Source organism: Gymnoscopelus braueri, assembly GCF_963280865.1.
Source record: "Gymnoscopelus braueri genome assembly, chromosome: 4".
Classification (NCBI taxonomy): domain Eukaryota; kingdom Metazoa; phylum Chordata; class Actinopteri; order Myctophiformes; family Myctophidae; genus Gymnoscopelus; species Gymnoscopelus braueri.
This window is the reverse complement of record NC_137605.1, coordinates 22,356,668-22,376,994: the sequence shown is the minus strand read 5'-3', so window position 1 is coordinate 22,376,994 and position 20,327 is coordinate 22,356,668. Positions and strand designations below refer to the sequence as shown.

General features: G+C 42.8%; 1 protein-coding gene across 3 annotated transcripts in view; it reads right to left on the bottom strand.

Moving 5' to 3' along the window:
* Positions 1 to 6,804: 6,804 nt before the first annotated feature.
* Positions 6,805 to 20,327, bottom strand: part of megf8 (multiple EGF-like-domains 8) — a 35,129-nt gene continuing 21,606 nt past the window's right edge. For all 3 annotated transcript variants that reach the window (XM_080427681.1, XM_080427682.1, XM_080427683.1), the window contains exons 31-44: positions 20,125 to 20,296; positions 19,668 to 19,831; positions 18,337 to 18,472; positions 17,753 to 17,984; positions 15,994 to 16,120; positions 14,578 to 14,788; positions 14,215 to 14,429; positions 13,715 to 13,910; positions 13,449 to 13,617; positions 12,408 to 12,600; positions 11,849 to 12,019; positions 11,524 to 11,654; positions 10,563 to 10,695; positions 6,805 to 10,310 (exon numbers count right to left, since the gene is read on the bottom strand). In XM_080427681.1, the coding sequence (XP_080283807.1) occupies positions 8,808 to 10,310; positions 10,563 to 10,695; positions 11,524 to 11,654; positions 11,849 to 12,019; positions 12,408 to 12,600; positions 13,449 to 13,617; positions 13,715 to 13,910; positions 14,215 to 14,429; positions 14,578 to 14,788; positions 15,994 to 16,120; positions 17,753 to 17,984; positions 18,337 to 18,472; positions 19,668 to 19,831; positions 20,125 to 20,296 (3,753 nt within the window). In that variant the 3' untranslated portion in view covers positions 6,805 to 8,807. The remainder of the gene's footprint in view (positions 10,311 to 10,562; positions 10,696 to 11,523; positions 11,655 to 11,848; positions 12,020 to 12,407; positions 12,601 to 13,448; positions 13,618 to 13,714; positions 13,911 to 14,214; positions 14,430 to 14,577; positions 14,789 to 15,993; positions 16,121 to 17,752; positions 17,985 to 18,336; positions 18,473 to 19,667; positions 19,832 to 20,124; positions 20,297 to 20,327) is intronic.

Genomic DNA, 20,327 nt, shown 5'->3' with positions numbered 1-20,327 from the left:
CATCTACTGTGCGGGCCAGCACAAGGCTCTCAAGGCAGCGTGAGAGCACTTGAGATGTGGGCTTCTCAAGGTCTTCTCGGCACCTATGCTGCATCATCTACTGAGCTGCCTAGCCTCGCTGCTAAACTCTGCTAAATCAATTCTGCCAACCCTCTGGCGTCTGGCTCTGTTGGGCCGATCCAGACTTGCAACAGATGGCATTTCGTGCTAAATCTATTAGGCTATGGATGGAGAGGGATATCGGCGTTAGCTAACATTATTCACATGTCTAATAATCTGCGTCAAGCTCTGCAAGCTATAATTTAAGCTTGTATACCAAATTCTTTCTGCATCAACTGCTATGATGCTAATTGCTAACATGCTGCCACATGGCGCTTAACCCATTTAGACCATGGCCGATTCAAAAATCGCCTTCTAAATCTGACTAAATTCTGCAAACTTAGTTTAAAATATATATATATATATAAAATGCATGTTGCTATACGGTAAATGGCAACATGAACCCAAAATGGGTTAAATTGGTCATAGGATGGCCGGGCTAATCCAGAATTGCAATAACATTGTGTTTGTCTCTCCATCTGTAGGCCTAAACTTGAACTGGTTCACTGCAAAGCTGCGAGAGATCTGCTCAAGCTGCGGGCTTTCTCCATCCTCCGTATTGGTGTAGCTACACCTGCAGCGCTGCTTGCTTCTGCTTCTCTTAAATCTATGGGGCGAGGGTCCTCAGGAGCTTACGTAGATATTGGTTAATAAGGATGACATTCTGCAGGCTAAAAGCTCATGAGTATGAGCGCTCTCGCTGTTCTATCGCTAATTCAATAAATGCTGCTCGCTTTAATTACAACTCGGGTGGATTGCTGGGGATTTAGTTATTGGTGACTTCATGGCGTTAAAATGTTGGGCTATTTAATATGTTGGGTTTAAAAATGTTGGGCTATTTAATATGTTGGGTTTTAAAAATGTTGGGCTATTTATGACTATAGTCAGGCTAATATATTATATATATATAGTACTGATTCAGATGTTAAGTAAAGATAGCACGTCTTTACACACATAGTCAGTACACTTTATTTATTATGGATGATAAACAATAGTTATCATTCATCATAGGATGACTCATTATATATATATATGTGTATATATATATATATATATAGCAGATTTCTTTGAAAAAGAAATAAATATAGAATGTCCTCTTCGAATCCGAGTTGGTGCGGCACAGCGTGGACGCCATATTAGGATACCGTCTAGGACTCCTGAATTCAGGGAGCAGCGGGTACCTGGATTCATCAGGCTCGCTGAACACATGGATGCATGCTGCATTTGTTTAGTTAAATTTAAAAATGAAATGTGAGGAACACTATCATGTTAGTAAGAAACAAGTCATGGAGCTCCACCATTCTCACAGATGGTTGGTCCGGCGTCAGGCCCTGTGCTCTCAAGCCGTTTTGGGGGTTCTTGCTGTTTTGGGGGTTTAATTCATTCCCTGTAAATGCTAATTGGCATGTAACATTCATTAAAATGTTATCCTTACATGGAATGAATGGATTCAGAGGCCTGACGCCAAACTATGCTTCCTCTTGTTTCTATACCATGCTCAAGCTTGCTAAATATATATTGCTAATAAATATATATTCTAATCCAATCTAAGAGTTGTCTGACTGAAATGAGGCGCAGTTTACGGAGCTAGTTCAGGCCAGGCAACTCAAGGGATTGGGCTAACCGATCAGGTGACTAAGTCACATGCACTCTTCTCCTGGTCGGTGAGTTATAAGTAATGCTCTGCCTACCTATTCAGTCTGGTTGCGCTCTTCTGCTGCTCTGACGTGCGACGCTGCTGCTGCTGCTGCTCTGCTGCCGAGATCCTGCCGGATCTGCTGCCCTTGCTTGCTCCCTCTGCTGCTGCCCATGAAAGTCATCCCACCCGCCTCCCCGGCATCCACCTGTAGGCTCTGTTTCTAGATCCCCTTGGGGGTTTAATTCATTCCCTGTAAATGCTAATTGGCATGTAACATTCATTAAAATGTTATCCTTACATGGAATGAATGGATTCAGAGGCCTGACGCCAAACTATGCTTCCTCTTGTTTCTATACCATGCTCAAGCTTGCTAAATATATATTGCTAATAAATATATATTCTAATCCAATCTAAGAGTTGTCTGACTGAACTGGCATAGCCAAAAGATCCTAGGGCACACCTAGATATACGGTGTGCATTTACAGTATGTGTGTGTGTGTGTATGTGTATATATATATATATATATATATATATATATATATGGCAGGCTATAATTTTATTGCTGCTACAAAATATTTACTCATGTAAACGAAGTCAAGAACACTATCCTCAGACAATAGAATCCTGTCTTAGTCCCTCCCAGTGATTGATTGATGTACTTTATTTAGTAAGACATGAGAACATGGAAGTACACATTCACAATACAAGGTCTACTAAACTGGGAGACTCATTAAGCACTGAGCTTGTTTAAGATGAGATCCCCATTCCCTTTGTTGCGCCAAATCTGGGTTGCACATGATTTGTGGAACTGCCTCTGGTGTTATGATCGTGGACTTCATTAACATTTAGGAAGTATTTAGACAAATACTGGGGGATCCCAATGTTGTGGTGTATCTTGAAGACCAGGCCCATAGCAAGTTGTTGTACTCTGTCCTCAACCCTAAGCCATCCAATCCTAGCAAAATGAGCAGGGGTTAGATGGGTTTTGTAATTGAGGCCAAGAAGCAGCCTTACTAGTTTGTTTTGGGATGTTTGGAGCCTTGTTTTTAAGGCCTTGGAGGTGTTGTGATACCATGAAGTGCATGCATAATCATAATAACCTTGTATGAGGGCCCCTGCAAGAATCTTCAGAGTATTCTTACTGACTAGACGTCCAATCCTATTCAAAAAGCGTGTTCTTTGGTTAACCTTTTTGATCACTCTTTCGGCGTTTTTGTTACCGGAGAGGTTTGCCTCCAAGATGGAACCCAGGTAGGTAATTTCCTCCTTTCTTGTGATAACATCATCACCCACTTTGATCGTGAAGCTCTCAGCCTTGCTAAGGTTAGGACTGGACCCAAAGAGGATGGATTCAGTTTTACCCAGGTGTAATGATAATTTGTTGTCGGAGAGCCAGATGCAGATCTTGTTGAGTTCACAGTGAACTGTGGGGTCCCACAGGGAAGTATTCTGTTACTATTCTCAATATACATTAAGTCACTTCCTCTTGTTCTTTGTGCCCAAAGGCAGGGTAGCCTATTGGGCACAGGTGACATAAGTTCTGAAGCTCTCTCTCTCTCTCTTCTTGTCAGTTGTTCTCTGGCTTCTTGGGGTTATCAGTGGATACTCTTGCTGGCGACCTTGGGATGCACTGCCGCCTACTGGCCAGTGGATGAGGTCGGTGACTTCGGCGGTATATTCCAGTACCATCAGCCAGTGGCGAGTGTCCACTTGGCGGCTTTCTTCCAGTGCTGTTTTGGTCTCCTCTTCAAGAGCATCTTCTGCGGTGCAATCTGGCACCTCTAGCCAGCAGTGAGCACCACCGTGGCGCCAGCCCCTTTGCGCCTTTCCAGTCTTCTCCTAGAGAAGCTGGAGGGTTTCCTGAATCCCTTCCATTCCTTATCACACTTCTAACACTAATGGAATGACCAGTGGATTTCAGATCACAAGTACCAGTCATGACAACGACTTTCTTTTGGAACACTCTTTTATTTGTAATTCCAAACACCACCAAACCAACAACTCCACACAGAGCACAGAAGGGAGGGTGCTCCTAGCCTGGTAAACCCCCCTCCCTCCGGAAATCTCATTTGCAGTAGGCTGTGAAACAAAATGTGTGTCGCAAGCTTCTTCCATTTGACAGAGTCAGGTTAGGGTGCTCCCTGTAATGTATTCAACTCTACCGGTCATGGTGCCAAAAAACTAAACACACAAACAAACACACATAATCATGAATGACAAAACCGATAAGCATCATAACACATAAACTCCCCCAAAAATTCCCATAGCAATTAATATAACAATAACAAATATAGGCGCACCCTGAGGAACGCTGGGAAGAGTCTCTCCACACAGTGACACAACCACTAAAAGGCCGGGCGCTGCAGTTATGTTGTTTAGGCAGATGCTAGGTTTGGTGACACGCTATAAAAATATTGATAAGTTATCATGTACATATCTTTTTTGTCTCTCAAGTTTCCTTGTTCCAGTGTTCCATTGGCATTTTATCCTTGACGTTTCCGTGAGAAGCATTTACATGTAATTATTATGTCTATGCCTACATCAACTTAAATCAAGTGTAGCTTGTAGAGTCTTTTTTCCATTGTTACATTTGCATGCCATGGACTTTCTCATAAACAGAGAATACCTCATCACCTTAATGGAAACCACAACTATTGAAGCTACCTTGCCAAACCAATCAAATAATAATAATAATAATAATAAACCTTTGTTGTGGAAATTGAACATTTCCTCTGTGAGTGAATGAAGAGTTGATACTATACATTTTAGAAGATTTATTCAATACAAAAGATGACAATAATTCCTATGTAATATAATATTGAGAAAATAAGAGTAAAGAACAGAGAGGAAAAAGGAAAAGGGATGTAAGGAGATGGAAAAAGGAAAGGTGGACGGAGTCCGGTTGTCTCAGAAGGCAACAGGAGTCTGACCCAGATCTGGATGTTGGGGCAGCTTAAATACAGATTCTACAAGGATACATACACATTGTTAGGATAATTCTGAGGACTGTCTGACCAAAAGATGTGTTCTCAGCACTTGAGTATGAAAGGTCAATTCTGCCTGAATATGAAATGTGCTGCTCCACGCTCAGCGTCCAAGAGTAGAGACAATACCCTGACCAACTATAAACATATGTATGTGTTCCATTCTCATCGACTGAGAATGGAAGGCCCACTGCTATACTGACGCCTGATACGAGAAACTTTCTCCTTGCGTTCATAAAACCTTATAACTCGTCATCTTGCTGTCTAGGTCTGCTGCTTGCCAACAGAGGAATAGCTACTTGACCTTGCTGTATTAGCCCTAGAATGTCTGTGATCTTACATACATTTCAAGTATTCCAAATACACAGTCATAGATCTCTCTCGGTCCCCCACTGTGTAGTGCCCATCTGCGCGGCCATAAAAGTGCTCTAAACTCCGTCTGTACTCACCCAATAATTAATTCCTAAGACGTGGAGTCATATTTTGTCCTCTAGTTTCATATCCATGTGAAAGTTCTGCCAGAAAACGTGTGTTTAGTCAAATATCTCCACTTATTCACGAGCTGCACACGGACGAGTTCTGTGCGACGCGAGGGGCCAGGAATGATTGCAGCACTGAATATACGTAACTTCCTTAAGGACGCACAAATGTTTGGGACACACAATTGACAGGTGCTTGTGATTGGTGCGGGGTAATGAATCATCACCTGCCAATTGTGTGTCCCAAACATTTGTGCGTCCTTAAGGAAGTTACGTATATTCAGTGCTGCAATCATTCCTGGCCCCTCGCGTCGCACAGAACTCGTCCGTGTGCAGCTCGTGAATAAGTGGAGATATTTGACTAAACACACGTTTTCTGGCAGAACTTTCACATGGATATGAAACTAGAGGACAAAATATGACTCCACGTCTTAGGAATTAATTATTGGGTGAGTACAGACGGAGTTTAGAGCACTTTTATGGCCGCGCAGATGGGCACTACACAGTGGGGGACCGAGAGAGATCTATGACTGTGTATTTGGAATACTTGAAATGTATGTAAGATCACAGACATTCTAGGGCTATTGCTGTATGAGCCTGCTGCTTAATAAGTAGGCCTACACTGAGGGTGTACTAAGACATATTATCAGACTAATTTACTTCCATTGGGACATTACATTCAGACACATCAGCATACAGTCATATTAATATAACTGAAGTGAGATGAATACTAAATGTATAATCAGTAATCGATAAATCAATAGCCTAAAAGGAATATAAATTGTATTCCCGTTACAACTTTATTTGTATAGCACCTTTCATGACATGAAATGCAGCTCAAAGTGCTTTACAGAGCAAATGGTTTAGCTGGTAGAACTTGATCTCTGTTCTTTAAAGCCAGCAATCTCTATAATAGCCATACAATGTATAATACGCACCCACTCACCTTTGAAGCACCATCTGTTATTCTGTAGCCTACTGATGAGACTTCTTTTTTGGTGGTTAAGTGGCTCAGTAGTTAAAAGTGATTTACTTTGGTTAAAATAAGTGTTAAATAGCTCTATATTCTGATCGTACTCATTGCTATAGAGTGGTTTGTTCAGTAAAATGAGTCTCCCATGTCTCTCCAGCCCTTTATTAAACAGAAAATTAAAGAGACCTGTGCTCCGACGAGCACGTTTTCTAGTTTGTTGTTCAGAGTCCCTCAGGGCTCTATACTAGTCTTCTGTTTTCACTCTACATTAAATATCTTCGCTGAAAATAGTTTGTAGATCTGCTATTTTCTGCACAAGGTTTCCCCAGAATACAGATGCTGGGGTAAGTGGTTAAGTACTGAAACAGAAGCTACAGTGGGTATGTTATTTCAATATGGTACAGTAGATATGTTGTATAACTTTAATTACTTGATCTGATGAATTGAATACATAGGACCACAATGGAAATCCTTTTAGCCCAAATGTCTGACTGTACCTCGTGCCGTTTACATTTCTGTCTAATAAAGTATTCAATCAATCAAAAATCTTTGTTTTACTTGGCTCAGCGACCCTAGGTAGAATGTTTTACATTCGGTTTCAGTTGAACAATTATTTGAAAACACAAGAAATACAATCTTTCACAGACTTTATTGTCGCCGACTCATCACCAGGACAGAGAATCTTCAGGCATACACAACCACTTGTCTGTACAGCACTGTTCCCTTCTTTGAAAACAAAAACAAAAACAAATGGCAAACAGAAAATTATGTACAAAAATAATAGCGTTAAAAACAAAACAAAAGACAAACATACAGGACAAAACAGTATTAATGCTTAATGGTGGAGAACTGGTATAAATAGTGTGGGAGTTACAGTATCGATTTTTGAGCTTTCTTAATGCTTGACAACAAAGCTGTAGCTGTGGCTGAGAAATCGGTTCAAGAGAACATTTGTCGTGATAAGGAATCCAGTAGCACCTTTCTGAGCTTCTGTGTGACATTGTATGCCATCCACCCACTGAGGGGAGCCCTCTCCTAGTGTTTCACATGGATTAATGGAGTCCATTACCTCCATGCAGTGCAAAAAGAAAAGGAAAACACTATCTACATAAAACGCAACAGATAAAGTAACAGTCGCCTTGGAAATGATAAAAAAAGAAAAAAAAAGAAATACTGATAAGTCTTGTGAAATGTCATTTGTCTTTCATACATCTCTCACCAGGAGAATGTGACTCTTCCACATCAACTGTCCCTTTCCATTATCATTCTTGTCACAATATAAATGTCTATATTGTTTTTTGTCCCATTTACTTTTGCTATGTCATGACCGATTAAAAATATATACTTTTCTTTTTTTTTCAAACTCTAGCTCTGATTGGCTGATACAATCATCCAAGCAGGAGAGTTGCCTAAATGAAAAAATGAGAACGGACCAGCAACATTTGCTCAGCATACATTTCATATCATGAAAAAGTAATTAAATACTCCTAAATTACATATTAGTCCTTCATTCCAATGATGGGTTCCATGGGAAAGCAGTTAGCCAGTCATGTCGTCAACTCATAATAGTAGTAGGAACTGAAGACTGGTAAAGCATGATTTATACTTTGTCCTACAACGGTGTGGTATGCTGAAAATAGCTTACCTAATAGCTAATAGCTACAAGCACACAACGTGTCACATCACAACGCGTTGCGAGTTTGGAGATCTGCTATTTTTGGCGCGTTTCACCACTGTACAAGTATAAATGATGCATACCAAAGAAGTTATCCTTCAATTGTTACAAAAAAAGGCCTAAATAAGTGTTAAGTCCCTCTCTAAGCTGCACTGCACAATACAAAACACAAGTGTTAAGTGTAAGCACGTTGACTCACAGACAAGGCAAGAAGAAGTGAAGGCAGATGGGCAGAAGAAACAAATGTAACATCAAACATGTAACACGGCATGTGGAGGAATATGCAAAAATATACTCAGGCCTTTGAGCCAGCATAACATTAGACACGTAGCCTAGAAGCCTGCCATATATTAAGTTACAATTAGAATCACTCATGTCTACGATATAAAAACCACCTGACAAACAAGTTCGACTTTTCTTTCCTTCTACACAATCAAATGTTGCACATGAGGCAGAACCGATCTTGTTCTCAATGGCAATTTTGATTGTCACTTCTGGGGGGTATAAAGCACATGTTGGTTCCAAAGTAAGCAGGTGTTTTCCTCACCACCTCCATTGGTCATTGCAAAAGAAATAAAAATCTTGACAGTCCAGCAAAAGTCTTTCTGTGTGGCCGGCTGTCGAGTGCGCTTATACCTCTTAGTGAACACAGACTGGTCGCAATGTTGATACGTATAGCAGTTGTAGTGCATTCTAGTGATTAGCTGGCTTGGTCATGTGAAGCGTCGAAACAATAGCAATACATAATACAATAAAAGACACTCAGCAATTAATTATACAGTGTATGTACAGGTATGTTCAGGATGCTGACCGTAACTGGCTCTTAAATTACTTTATTCTTTTGGCCTTTTTTTTTTCTGTGACGTGCACCAGTGCTTCTTTCAAACTTGTTCTGTCATTCCTCTACCACTTGCGTTGATTATTTTTCTTATTCTCTTTATGTCCCTCCTTTGTCCCCCTACATGGCCATAGTGGTGAGGTGTTGGTGGCCCAGCAGGCCCTTACGCCCAGCGCCTCCCCCCGGATGCCCTCCTCCGTTCCCGTGACCGCAGTACTCCTGCAGATTCTGTCGTAAGGTGACCAGCGCAGAGCCCAGACAGGCCCGGTTTGGTGCCAGAATGCCTCCAGGTAGCTGGATGAGGACGGTAGCTACCCCGGCCATGCCGTCATCTGTGGGCTCAAGGGTGATGGGCCCCACCTTGAAGGAGGAGTAGGAGAAGCCCATGAGCTGAGAGAGGAAAGGGTCGGAGCGGCAGAAATGCTGGTAGCCGCTGTGTGTGGACGGGTGGTGGTGGTGTGAGGCCGGGGCTCCGGTGGCAGTGCTGGCGTAGTGGTGGGTGTTCAGGTAGTGCAGAGGGAGGTGCTGCCCGCTGTTGGTGCCCAGGGTGAGGTGGTGGAGGTGGTGGCCGGCGTTGGGTCCGGAGCCCGGGTCGTGTTTGTAGGAGACCTGGCCCGCCCTGCCCCTCTGGCCCACCACCATGCCCCCCAGCTTGCCGGTGCGGGCGTGGGCCAGTGACACGGTGCTGCCCCCCACCCCTCCACCCGTCGAGGGCAGGTAGATGAGCTGCAGCTCCTCGGGCTCCAGGTAGACGGTGAGCTTGGCGAAGGGCCGGGAAGCCATCTTGGTCATCTCCTGGATGTGACGCCGCTGCTCCCGGCGGAAGTCCAGGAACTGCTTGACCTTCCAGAGGAGGACGCAGACCGAGAGGAAGAGAAAGAAACAGGAGAAAAAGACAGAGAAGAAGACAAAGAGGTCGATGTGGGCCTGGTCCTGGCGCAGAAACAGCAGACCCTGGGACTCTCCCTGTGCCTCGTCGGTGCCCACCCCTCTCAAGGCGATGTAGAAGCGACTGGACTTCAGCGAGTGGACCTCATGGGGAAAGGTGATGACCACGCGGTCCATGACACCACGGACAATCAGCACTGTCTGGGGTTTCCACACCGTGATGTAGGAGATGAGACCCTCAGCTCGCTCCTCCCGCACCTTCCTCTCCACCCCCGGAGGCTTGGCCTGCAGCAGCATAGAGTTGCTGGCGAGCATGGGACTCCCGAGGTTGGAGGTTGAGGCGTTGGCGTACACCTTCATGGGGGAGGGAGGCGTTTCCTTGTCCACCCCGCCCCCCGCCGCCCCCCGAGCCGCGGACTCATCTTCGATCTTGATGGCGTGAACGCCCGACTGGCGGTCGACTTCCACGATGAAGGTGTCGTGAGAGTTGGACACGTACACCTCCACTTCCCCGAAAGTCACATCGATGGTGACACGGATGTCCACGTTGGTGAACTTGGGCTGGGCAGAGAAGAAGACGGTGCGTCCCTTGGGCAGATTGCGGATGGTCGGGTCGTGGAAGCAGTTGGTCTGGGACGTCGGGTCGAAGCAGCACTCGTTGTCCACGTTGAACTGGCGGTAGCACTGGCGCCCGTTAACCGGTGTGCCGTTGAAGGAGTCTTTGCACTTGGCACACTAGATTTGGGAATTTGAGAACGAGATGGAGCAAAGTATTTATATGATTATGGTTATAAAAACAAAACAACATGCTCCTAATTTAAGGGTGAAAGACTATTTTCATGCAAGGAACCAGTAAAATATCAATAAGGAATACCGTCAAAGTGACGGTGGCCCATACCTTATATAACATATTTAGCTTTACTTAATTGTATTGTTTTTTATTTGTTGAGGACAGTTTGTTTTAAGTGGTAGACAGGAAGTGTCTACCTGTTGTCTGTAGCAGTCTTTCCTGTCACTCTGAGGGCTACTGAGGCAGGAAGACGTCTCTGTGTTGTTCTGGCAGGGACAGCCAGTACCGTCATGTTCATTACATGTGTCTGCATGGCCGTTACACTGACACCTGGACGCAGGGGTACAAAAAAACTTTGATATATATATTTCTTTTGTTCAAGGTTTTATTTTTTAATATTTTCACATACAGGTCTATAATAAAGGGCATAAAAAAAACAGTGAATGTATGTTACCCCTCCCACCCCCCCAAAGTTCCCGCTCCGAAAGAGCCACAACCCTGGTATCTCATTGTACCATTAAAACAAAGGACAATACAAACAAATAAGACACATTTGCAATGAAAAATGAAAACAAGTCAAAAAATAATAATAAAAATAAAGTATACACAGTAGAATATATATATTATTAAAGAAACTTTGATATTTGATTGATGTTTTTACTAACAAAATGCATAATACATGACTATATTTGTGCATAACTGTCAAAATGATAATAAAACCGTTGTGTGTGCCAACTGAGGCTAATCGTGTGTGTAGCTTCTTTTTAAGGGTTTTTGGGACACTAGTGTACCACCATGTGCAAGCATAATCAAAATTGCGTTGAACAAGAGCCCCTGCTCAAGAGAGCTTCTATCTATAAAAGTGGATACATGTGGATATTCTAGCTAGACATTTTCCTCAGTTTGCTCATACTTCACTGAAACTATTTTAGTGACCCAATATTGTCCTGAAGTAAAAAGTTAAGCTCAAAACCACTTGTTAATGTGGATACAGATTAATGATTATCAACTATATTTTTCCTTTTAATTAAGCTACTGTTGAGTACTTTGTGTACTAAATGGGAGTAGGAGTTTGACGGCAGCCATTCACCTCTTTTTGTTTTACCATAACAAAGATATCTAATGTCTCATTCTTCCCAAGCAGAAAACAACACTCACTTGTCACATTTCCCCTGCAGCAGGAAGTAGCCGCTGAGGCAGCTCTCACACTTGTCTCCCACACTGTTGTTCTGGCAATTCACACACACAGCGCTTTCTTCTGTGGGACCCTCCGACACCCAGTTTTGGATCTTAGAAAAATATGGAGAAACGTACAACCATAAGCAGTCAACATTGCTTGCAACAGCCCAGAAAAAGCACAGGGACGTCTAGATGAGTTATTAGCAGATAAGACTATTAGAAGCAGGAGGTTCTTGTGTGTGTCAAACTTTGGTCCAAGAGACAGAGGGTAGACTTAGTAACCACGAAGATGCAAGACACTCACGCTTATGGGGTCCAGGGGGTAGAGGTGTAGGTTATCCAGGGCTTTCTTATGCTCGTCCCGGGACAGACATATGCCACTGTTCCCTCTGCAAAACTCCCGACATGGACGACATGTGCCCCCGCCCTTGGCAGAGCCCACAAACAGAGGCTTACATTTCTCACAGTGTTTACCCTGGAACAGAGAGGGAAGAACAGCATGAGTCAAGACTAGGGGTCAGTTAATATATTGTCTAGGTGTTTTTGTGTGTGTGCATATTAATCTAAGTTAGTTCATGTATTCCCATAATGCTAAACCCAGATTCAAAGTAATATCAACATTTAAAGAAAAGGCAAGAAGGACAAAAAATGACATGAAGACATTTCATTTCAAAACAAACTAAAAAGGCAGGCAGGAAAGACTAACAAAAACAGGGCTGACAACCAAATACAAAAGAAATAACGCAACATGATATGCTTGAAAACAAGATGCAACTGACTGATAATGAAAATAGAGCTGATACATAACTCCATAACAAATATATTGTACGGTGTGTACTCAATAGATCCCTCTGTCTACTCACAATAGTGTTGTTGTGGCACTCCAGGCAGACGTCTGGTTTGTTGACCCCTGCACAGTTGCTGTGTTTGTTGCAGCTGCACTGAGAGGAACAGTTTTCCCCGACGAAGCCAAAGTGACACTGGCACACGCCCGGGGAGACACACGTGCCGTTCACACAGCCCTGAGCACACACCGGCTCACACTGTCCCGACACACTGAACGGAGGGAAGTGGGGGGGAGGACAAAAGTGTCTTGGGTCAACATTGTCCACGTATTGTGACACAGGGTTAAGTTGATCGTCATCGCAAAATGAAGCCTAACACAGTGATGCCAGACCCCAACGTGCATCACCTGTTACGCTTTATTTTGCCATGATGAGTGGCTTATCAATAATCTGAAAAAAAATATTGATTTAAAAATGATTTATTAGCTTACAAGCTTCTGCTAAAACATTGTATGATAGATTCTATTGATTATAGTTTCACATAGCCAGATGATCGGAGATCTCTGCCTACTGATGATATTTAAATTCAATGTAGTTGCTGAAACTGGGTGGAAACAATTCCTAAATTAGAAAAGAAACGGCATTGCCTTTATACTGGGACAGTATCAAGATGGCGTAGGTTTGTTAGTGGTTGTTTTCGAACATTGATTTTAGATGCCACCAGGCATATTGGTTGCCGGAGATCTCCGATCGTCTGGCAACATGAGACTGCTATGATTAAAACCTTTTTTCTTTTAACAATTATTTCTTTCCTTTTTCTCTCAATGTAATTGTTATGCCAATTCCTGACCCCCTGTGTATTCTAGTCCCTTGTCACTGCCATGCCAACACCTACAATTTGGGCATAGGGAGAGCACAGACAAGCTTCTGTCTCCATCGATACAAGGCCTTGTAAGAATAGAACCGGCAGAAAGTCATGGGAATATGGGCCAGGTGTGTAAGGATGACGAGTCCAATTATAGAGGGAATGTTCGCTGATTAATGACAAGAGAGCTGGGTTTACATTGTACTTGGTGAATAAAGTGATTAAGACTTAAAGGCGGTGAGGCGTGAGCCTACCTGCTGAGTATGTAGCCCTGTTTGCAGGTACAGTGGTAGCCCTGGGGCAGGTCATGGCAGTCCTGTGTGCTGTTGCAGTGGTGGTGGCCATTGGCACACTCGTCTTCCTCTGGACAGTAGAGGAAAGACCAGCTGCTGTTCCTCAGAGGACACACTCCATCACTCACACCTGGAAATGAGAACAACTTCAATTACAGTGTACTCTATTCCTCAACCCGTACTTCAGTCAAATCAAATCTCGGGACTTGTGGCTTATTTTGACCCACCGTCAAGTCCTCCCTGCAGGCAGCGCCCGGCCCCGTTGCCTCCACGGGCGGCGCACCAGCCGCACTGGGGCCTGCCGATGCACTGGGAGCACTGGGTGAGCTGGAAGCACTGCGGTGAGCAGGAGTCGCCGCCAGAGAGCAGGCGCCCACACTGGCCTGCCTCGCAGCGCAGCGGCACGAAGGACGGGCTCATACACTAGGACACACAGGAGAGAATTATCCTAACATATCATGTCATTGAATAAATCACTAAAACTTCTATTATCAATTGGACATATGGTCATTTTGCTGTTGCACTCATTATCAATGAGTATTGCCCTACAACGGCACCGACTGAATACCCCAAAAGCTCTTTGTACTTAGGATGGGTTAAATGCATTTCACCGTACTGTATGAGGACATCTACAGTGACAAATACCCCAAAAGGAGTGGGGGCCAAATTATTAAATAGAAAAGGAAATTATCTGTAAAAGAGACGTGTACAAAATAGCCAGTCATACCTGCTGCAAAGCCATGCTCCACACACAGTGCTGCCAGCCCCCATCAGAGCCTCGGGAGCCCAGGCAGAGGCTGCAGTTGTGGAGGCTGTGGCAGGGTGGAGGGCACGGCAGAGGTGGGGAGGATTCCACCTGCATTGGGGAAACATTGAGCAAGGCGTAGCTGAAACACGTCCAGTCGTAGGTGGGGTTCACACTCAGGATGCGCCTGGTCTCACCTGGATGTATGCAAATACAGTCAAGGAGTTAACAGTGGTGAGTCATTGTTGTTTTACGGTTCAAAGGGTACATTTGACCTTAGTCGTTACAACTTTATTGAAATTAATTCCAGATTAGTTTTAAGTGTCTCTACAACGCTTGATGTACCTGTGCGTTTGAACTGGCGAGTCCACATGCATTTGCCTGAGGCGGTGCATTTGGGGCAGTCGGAGGCTTCACAGCTGGTTTCGGTACAGTTGCTGGACAGGAAGATCTCTCTCTGGTTGATGCGACAGTCGTGTTCTGATGTACAGCTGACTGAACTGCTGATACAGGCCCCCTCTGGACAGTTGGTGCACCACTTGCACTGCAAGGCAGGCTGGGAGATCCAAAACAAACAGCAACACTTTATTCAGTTTTCAGTTTATAGCTGCTGTCTTCGTATTTTCCGCACTATAAGGCGCATCTGAGTATAAGGTGCACCTTCAATAAATGTATTATTTTCATATATAGGGCGCACCGCATTATAAGGCGCATCCGCACTATAAGGCGCACTGACGGTGCGGCTTATAGTGCGGAAACCAAGGGAACCAATATTGATACATATATAAGGCGCATCGGATTATAAGGCGCATCCGCACTATAAGGCGCACTGACGGTGCGCCTTATAGTGCGGAAAATACGGTAGCTTGTGTGACACTTCATTTCTGGTGAACATTTTAGGACCCATCACTGCATCCTATACGACAGAGTAGGTTGGCCATCCTTGGCTGACAGGCGAAACAAACATTGGTACCTATTTATTTTTAAGGCAATTGATGGGACTTTGCCATTATATATTAATTCATTGATAGAATGGAATCCTGGAGCGCATGGGACACGCTCAAATGACTGGCTGACGCTGAAAGTCCCTAGGGTAAGGACTGAACTTGGGAAAACAGCCTTTTGCGTTAGTGCCCCAACTACGTGGAATGACCTGCAGCTGAAATTTAAGATCAGTTCGCCCATAACATATGGTCAATTTAAATCTTTGATTGCAGATCTACCCACAAATGTCTGTAACTGTTTTTAATTTTGTTTTTGTTCTGAATGTCATTGATATGAATATTGATGTTGTATTGATGTTGTACTATGCTGTATCTCGACGACACTGCAAATGAGGGCAACCTCAATGTCTTTCGAGAATAAATAAAGGTTTGAAATGAAAAAAAAAACACAACTCATCAAAAATGTCATTGCTGTCAGATGGAACCCGTGTTTCAATGGATCCAATGTAGTTATTATTTAGTCACAAGCTTGTGTTAATACTTTTCATTGGTTAAATATTTATAACACACACGTCACACACACAACCATATCACTTTAAAATATTTTCTAAAATAGCTGATCTATAAGCTAATGCCTGACTACCACCAACGGTGCAAAATAATAATGACAAACCAATTTGAGAGTCAGAATTAACATTTCATACAACAAACAAATCTAAAGCATTGGATTTGTCCCGTAACTTTTTACAAGTTAAGTTATGAATAAAAAGGCTATACAGAACATTCTGGTCCAAGTGGCACGGTGTGACTGTGCTACCTGAGCTGGACTGGAGAAGGTTCTGGGGTGTCTGGCCAGACATTCACTGCAGGTTTTCAGTCTGCGACACTGGTCTGGTTGTCGAGGTGTGGGGGAGCATGGAGAGAGACCAGTGGAACAACCCATTCTGTCAGTGAAGGAGGGGAAGATTTTAGAATAGGATATTATTCTCTTTATTAATCAAGGCCAGCTGAAATTGATTTCATAACAGTATGATGTTAATAGCACACTGTACATGGAAAGATTCATTGCAAATAACAAAACCGAACAGACATCCCAATCTTATGTAAAACTGGCAAATACTACAAGATAACCAGCAACAAATAAGCGATACAGACAGGAACGTTTGAACAATTCTGTACTAGTTTCTTGCAACAGACGTCTTGACTCCCACAATTTTTAAATGCTTCCAGCCAACAGTTTTGTAATATGTCTGTTATTACTGTCACTCAGAATAGAGCCTAATAAAAACAGAATGTCCAGACTTGTACCGGGTTACGCACTCTGTTTACTTCAGCACAGGATTGAATACATAAATAAATCTGTTGCATATTGCACTGCGTCATCCATGTGAGTCTAGGGCAAAACCATTCCCTGGGTTAAACCATGATCCTAAGGGTTCTACAAGTCTGAAATGAAATTAGTAGAAAATGAAGTGGATGTCCTGCCCCCCCTTTGCCTGTGCAGTTGCGTAAATAACTCCTACAGAAAACCAAATTAGCCGAAGCCTATCTATCTAGCTGTTCAGCAGAAAAGGATGAAATGGAAAAATTGGTGATTGGTTGACTACCCTTCCAGTCTGAAGAGCAGATGACAGCTTCCTGTTCTACATTTTTACAGTGCGGAATTACAGACTCTTTAGCTGTAGCATTCAAAGATTGTGGAAGAGATAGTCTGGCTTGAGAGACTATGTGCCCTCTGTGATAGTGCAACAAATGGCCTGATATTTAAAATGTAAAAAAGGAAGAAATTACATTTGATTGTGAAAATCTGAATGTGAAAAAAAAACAACTAGATTGTTTTTGTAGCAGCCGTCTTCCTTGGAACTTTCAACATCATTATTTTTGTGCCTTCCCTTTTGAAAACAAGTGGCTGTGACATGTATATTGTATACTTGCTATGCTGTTACTTGACAGACATTTCATAGCGAATTGAAAATCTAACTCAGGCCATTTCGTCCAGCTGAAAAAGAGACAACAATAAAACAAAAGCATGGCAACAAGTTTGGAGCACAGCTGGGCTATGAGCTGCTCTGTTTCCTACAAGAAGAAAATGAAAGACAGAAAGGCTCTGTTTAGACTCTCCACAGCTCTGTGCACACTGAGGACAGAAAGCATTATTGAGCTTTATCAGTGAGATGTAAATGAATTCTCTGTCTCCTCCTGTTTATGTAAGGAGCATTATGCTATGCTTACACTGGCAGGGACTTGATAATTGTATGTGGTTGTTATTTTGCCCACTGTCTTCGCCTCTCAGAACTCACTGGAAATAAAAGACTCCAGACACTTTGTCTAGTTATGTCTGCTGGTGTATATGCACAGTTAGGATCTTACTAGCTCCGCGACAGAGCAATCTAAAAAGTCCTGTTTGGGGCATACAAGTCAACATTTCTTTTTAAGGAATATTCAAACAAAGATGTTAATCTTTTATGTTCAAAGCCCCACTGTGAGTGGAATAATATGATATACCAATGCAAGACCTCGAACTCAGGACCATGCTACGCAGGTATTCAGATTGTTTGCATGTTGATGTACCGTACCTTTCAGCAGTATCTGATGAGGCACACGCACCCCTACACCAGATACAGCTGCCTGTGGTGGAGTTACAGGCCTCTGGCGTGGGCAGCAGGGAACAGGGATCAGAGGGCACGGTCAGTGTGAGCAGGCGTCCCAGCGTGACGCCGTTGAAACCTCCAGACAGGAACAGACGGCCGTCCCAGCTAGTCATGGCCAAAGACACTGACCGGTTGACTGGCTCGCCCACCGCTGAAGCTGATAGAGGGAGAGAGGGGAGAAGATAAAAAATACAGTGGTTTGGAAGTAAGAATGGCTTGATCAAAAAAGCAGCCACAGAGAGTAAAAGGAATTAAGATGGCCATAGCATGTTTCGATCGAACATTCGTTAGAAATGTTTCAAAAGACCTGCCCTGGCTGGAGGCCACAAAAAAAACACTCTACTAATTAGTTTGGTGAGATGTTTTCTACCGATGGCAGGGACTTGATCATTGCATGTGGTTGTCTACCAATGTTTTCTTATCTGACCTGTACCAAATTAGTTACTATTTTACAATGATTTTATATTGTTTTACTCACTTTGTCACAAGTAAACAGTCAAGTGAATTACCTGGCTGTATCCAGGTGTTACAGTTGATCTGGTAGAGAGACACAGAGTTACTATAATCCTCTGCTTCGGTCCTCCCTCCAACAATAACCATGGTGTCTTTGATCAGGGCTGCCGCATGGAAGAAACGAGACAGGGGCTGTACAGGGAAGAAAATATCACATTTAAGACTCTTCTCTATATTGTCTCATAGAACACAACACATGCTCACATTAAAATGTAAAGGATAAAGCCTGACCAATGGCAGATTTTTGTATCTGATACAAATCCCTATTTTGGAGAGTCCTGGACCACCAATTACTGATGTTTTGACTGATATTTTGTAAACAATTTGCTAAATCTTGAAATCAATTTGAAAAACTGAGATTTCATTTAAGTTTCTATACGAGAACAATTAAAGGGGAAATCCACCCATTTTCAATATTTAACTATGTCATTAATATAGCATAAAGGAGTTGTGTGGAAATAAGAAAAAATTAAAAAAAAAATTAACATTGCAAAAAAATTTAACATTGCAAAAAAATTAACATTGCAAATTACACCATGATGAGTCATCACAGTGTAATTTGCAATGTTAATTTTTTTGCAATGTTAAATTTTTTTGCAATGTTAATTTTTTTTTTAATTTTTTCTTATTTCCACACAACTCCTTTATGCTATATTAATGACATAGTTAAATATTGAAAATGGGTGGATTTCCCCTTTAAGCAAACAAATAAAAAATTTTTTTTTGATGAATTATGAAAAACAAATTAAGTATACTTAGTATATTCAACTATTGGAAATAACATTTAACTTTAATTACACGATGAACAAGCAAACAAGTGATGTAAACAGAACAAGCTCAAAACGTGCCGCATCACGATGCGTCATGAGCTTGTAGATCAGCTATTTTGGAACATTTGGGCAAATTTTAACCAGGAGTCCCAAAGTAGGTTGAAAGTGGTAAAAAAAAAAATCAGTAATCTTGTCATGGATAATCAGGTATTTCCATCATGTTTTCAATTATTTGTATTATATTGCAATCATGTTATTTGTAAATTCTATATATTTGTATTTTGTTGTTTACAAATTATGTTCTTAACCCCTTCCTCCTCCCTGGGCGCTGTATTAATAGCGCCTACTGCTCCAAACTGTTCGGATGGGTTAAATGCAGAGCAGAGACTGTTGTTTTAAATTGTGCTCTATAAATAAAGTGGATTGGTTTGGAGAGCACACATTTCATGTACGTGCAAAGTGTAGTGTGATAGAACAACCCTCTTTCCCTTTCCCTACCATACCAGTTTGGCAGTGCCTAGGCCAGGTACTGTACCATACTACCTACACAACAGTACCTTGTTTCCCTGTGAGGGGACCAGCAGAGACCAGGTGAGGTTGGGGTAGTACAGGCTGTAGAGTTCTCCAGAAGGCTCCACGGTCTCCACATGGAAGCGGTAGCCTCCAAACACATAGACAGCATCAGTCTGCTCATGGTACACCGCCGAATGGCCATACAGACCTGAAGGAAGATTCAAAGACAATTCAGTGGTCAGCCAGAGTGAAACATAATGAGTCTCTGTATGAGACTTTATCATAAAGCACTATCATGTACAGTGGAAGTGCTGATTATATGCCAGGTAATTTACAAGCTATACAAACACTATATTACAGCTTTCAACACACAAAGAGCCATGTAGTTGCACAAGAGTGCTGTAAAACACATCGCCCATTTTGTTTATAGACCAGTTACAGGATAGGTCATGTCAGAACTATGGGACAATTATTAAAAAGACTATTAGAGCTCCTCCAGACCTGTAGGAGGCGTCCCAGTATGAGAGGCGATGGTCCAGTTCCCAGACAGGAGACTAAACTCCAGCAGGTGGTGGTTGAAGCCGTTCTCAGGAGAGTAACCTCCAATCAGCAGCGCAGAGGTGTCTCTGCGCACCGTTAGAGTGTGGCCTGCCAGCGGGGGCAGCACTGAGCTCTAAGGGTGGGAGAGGAGATCGAGGTCAGTC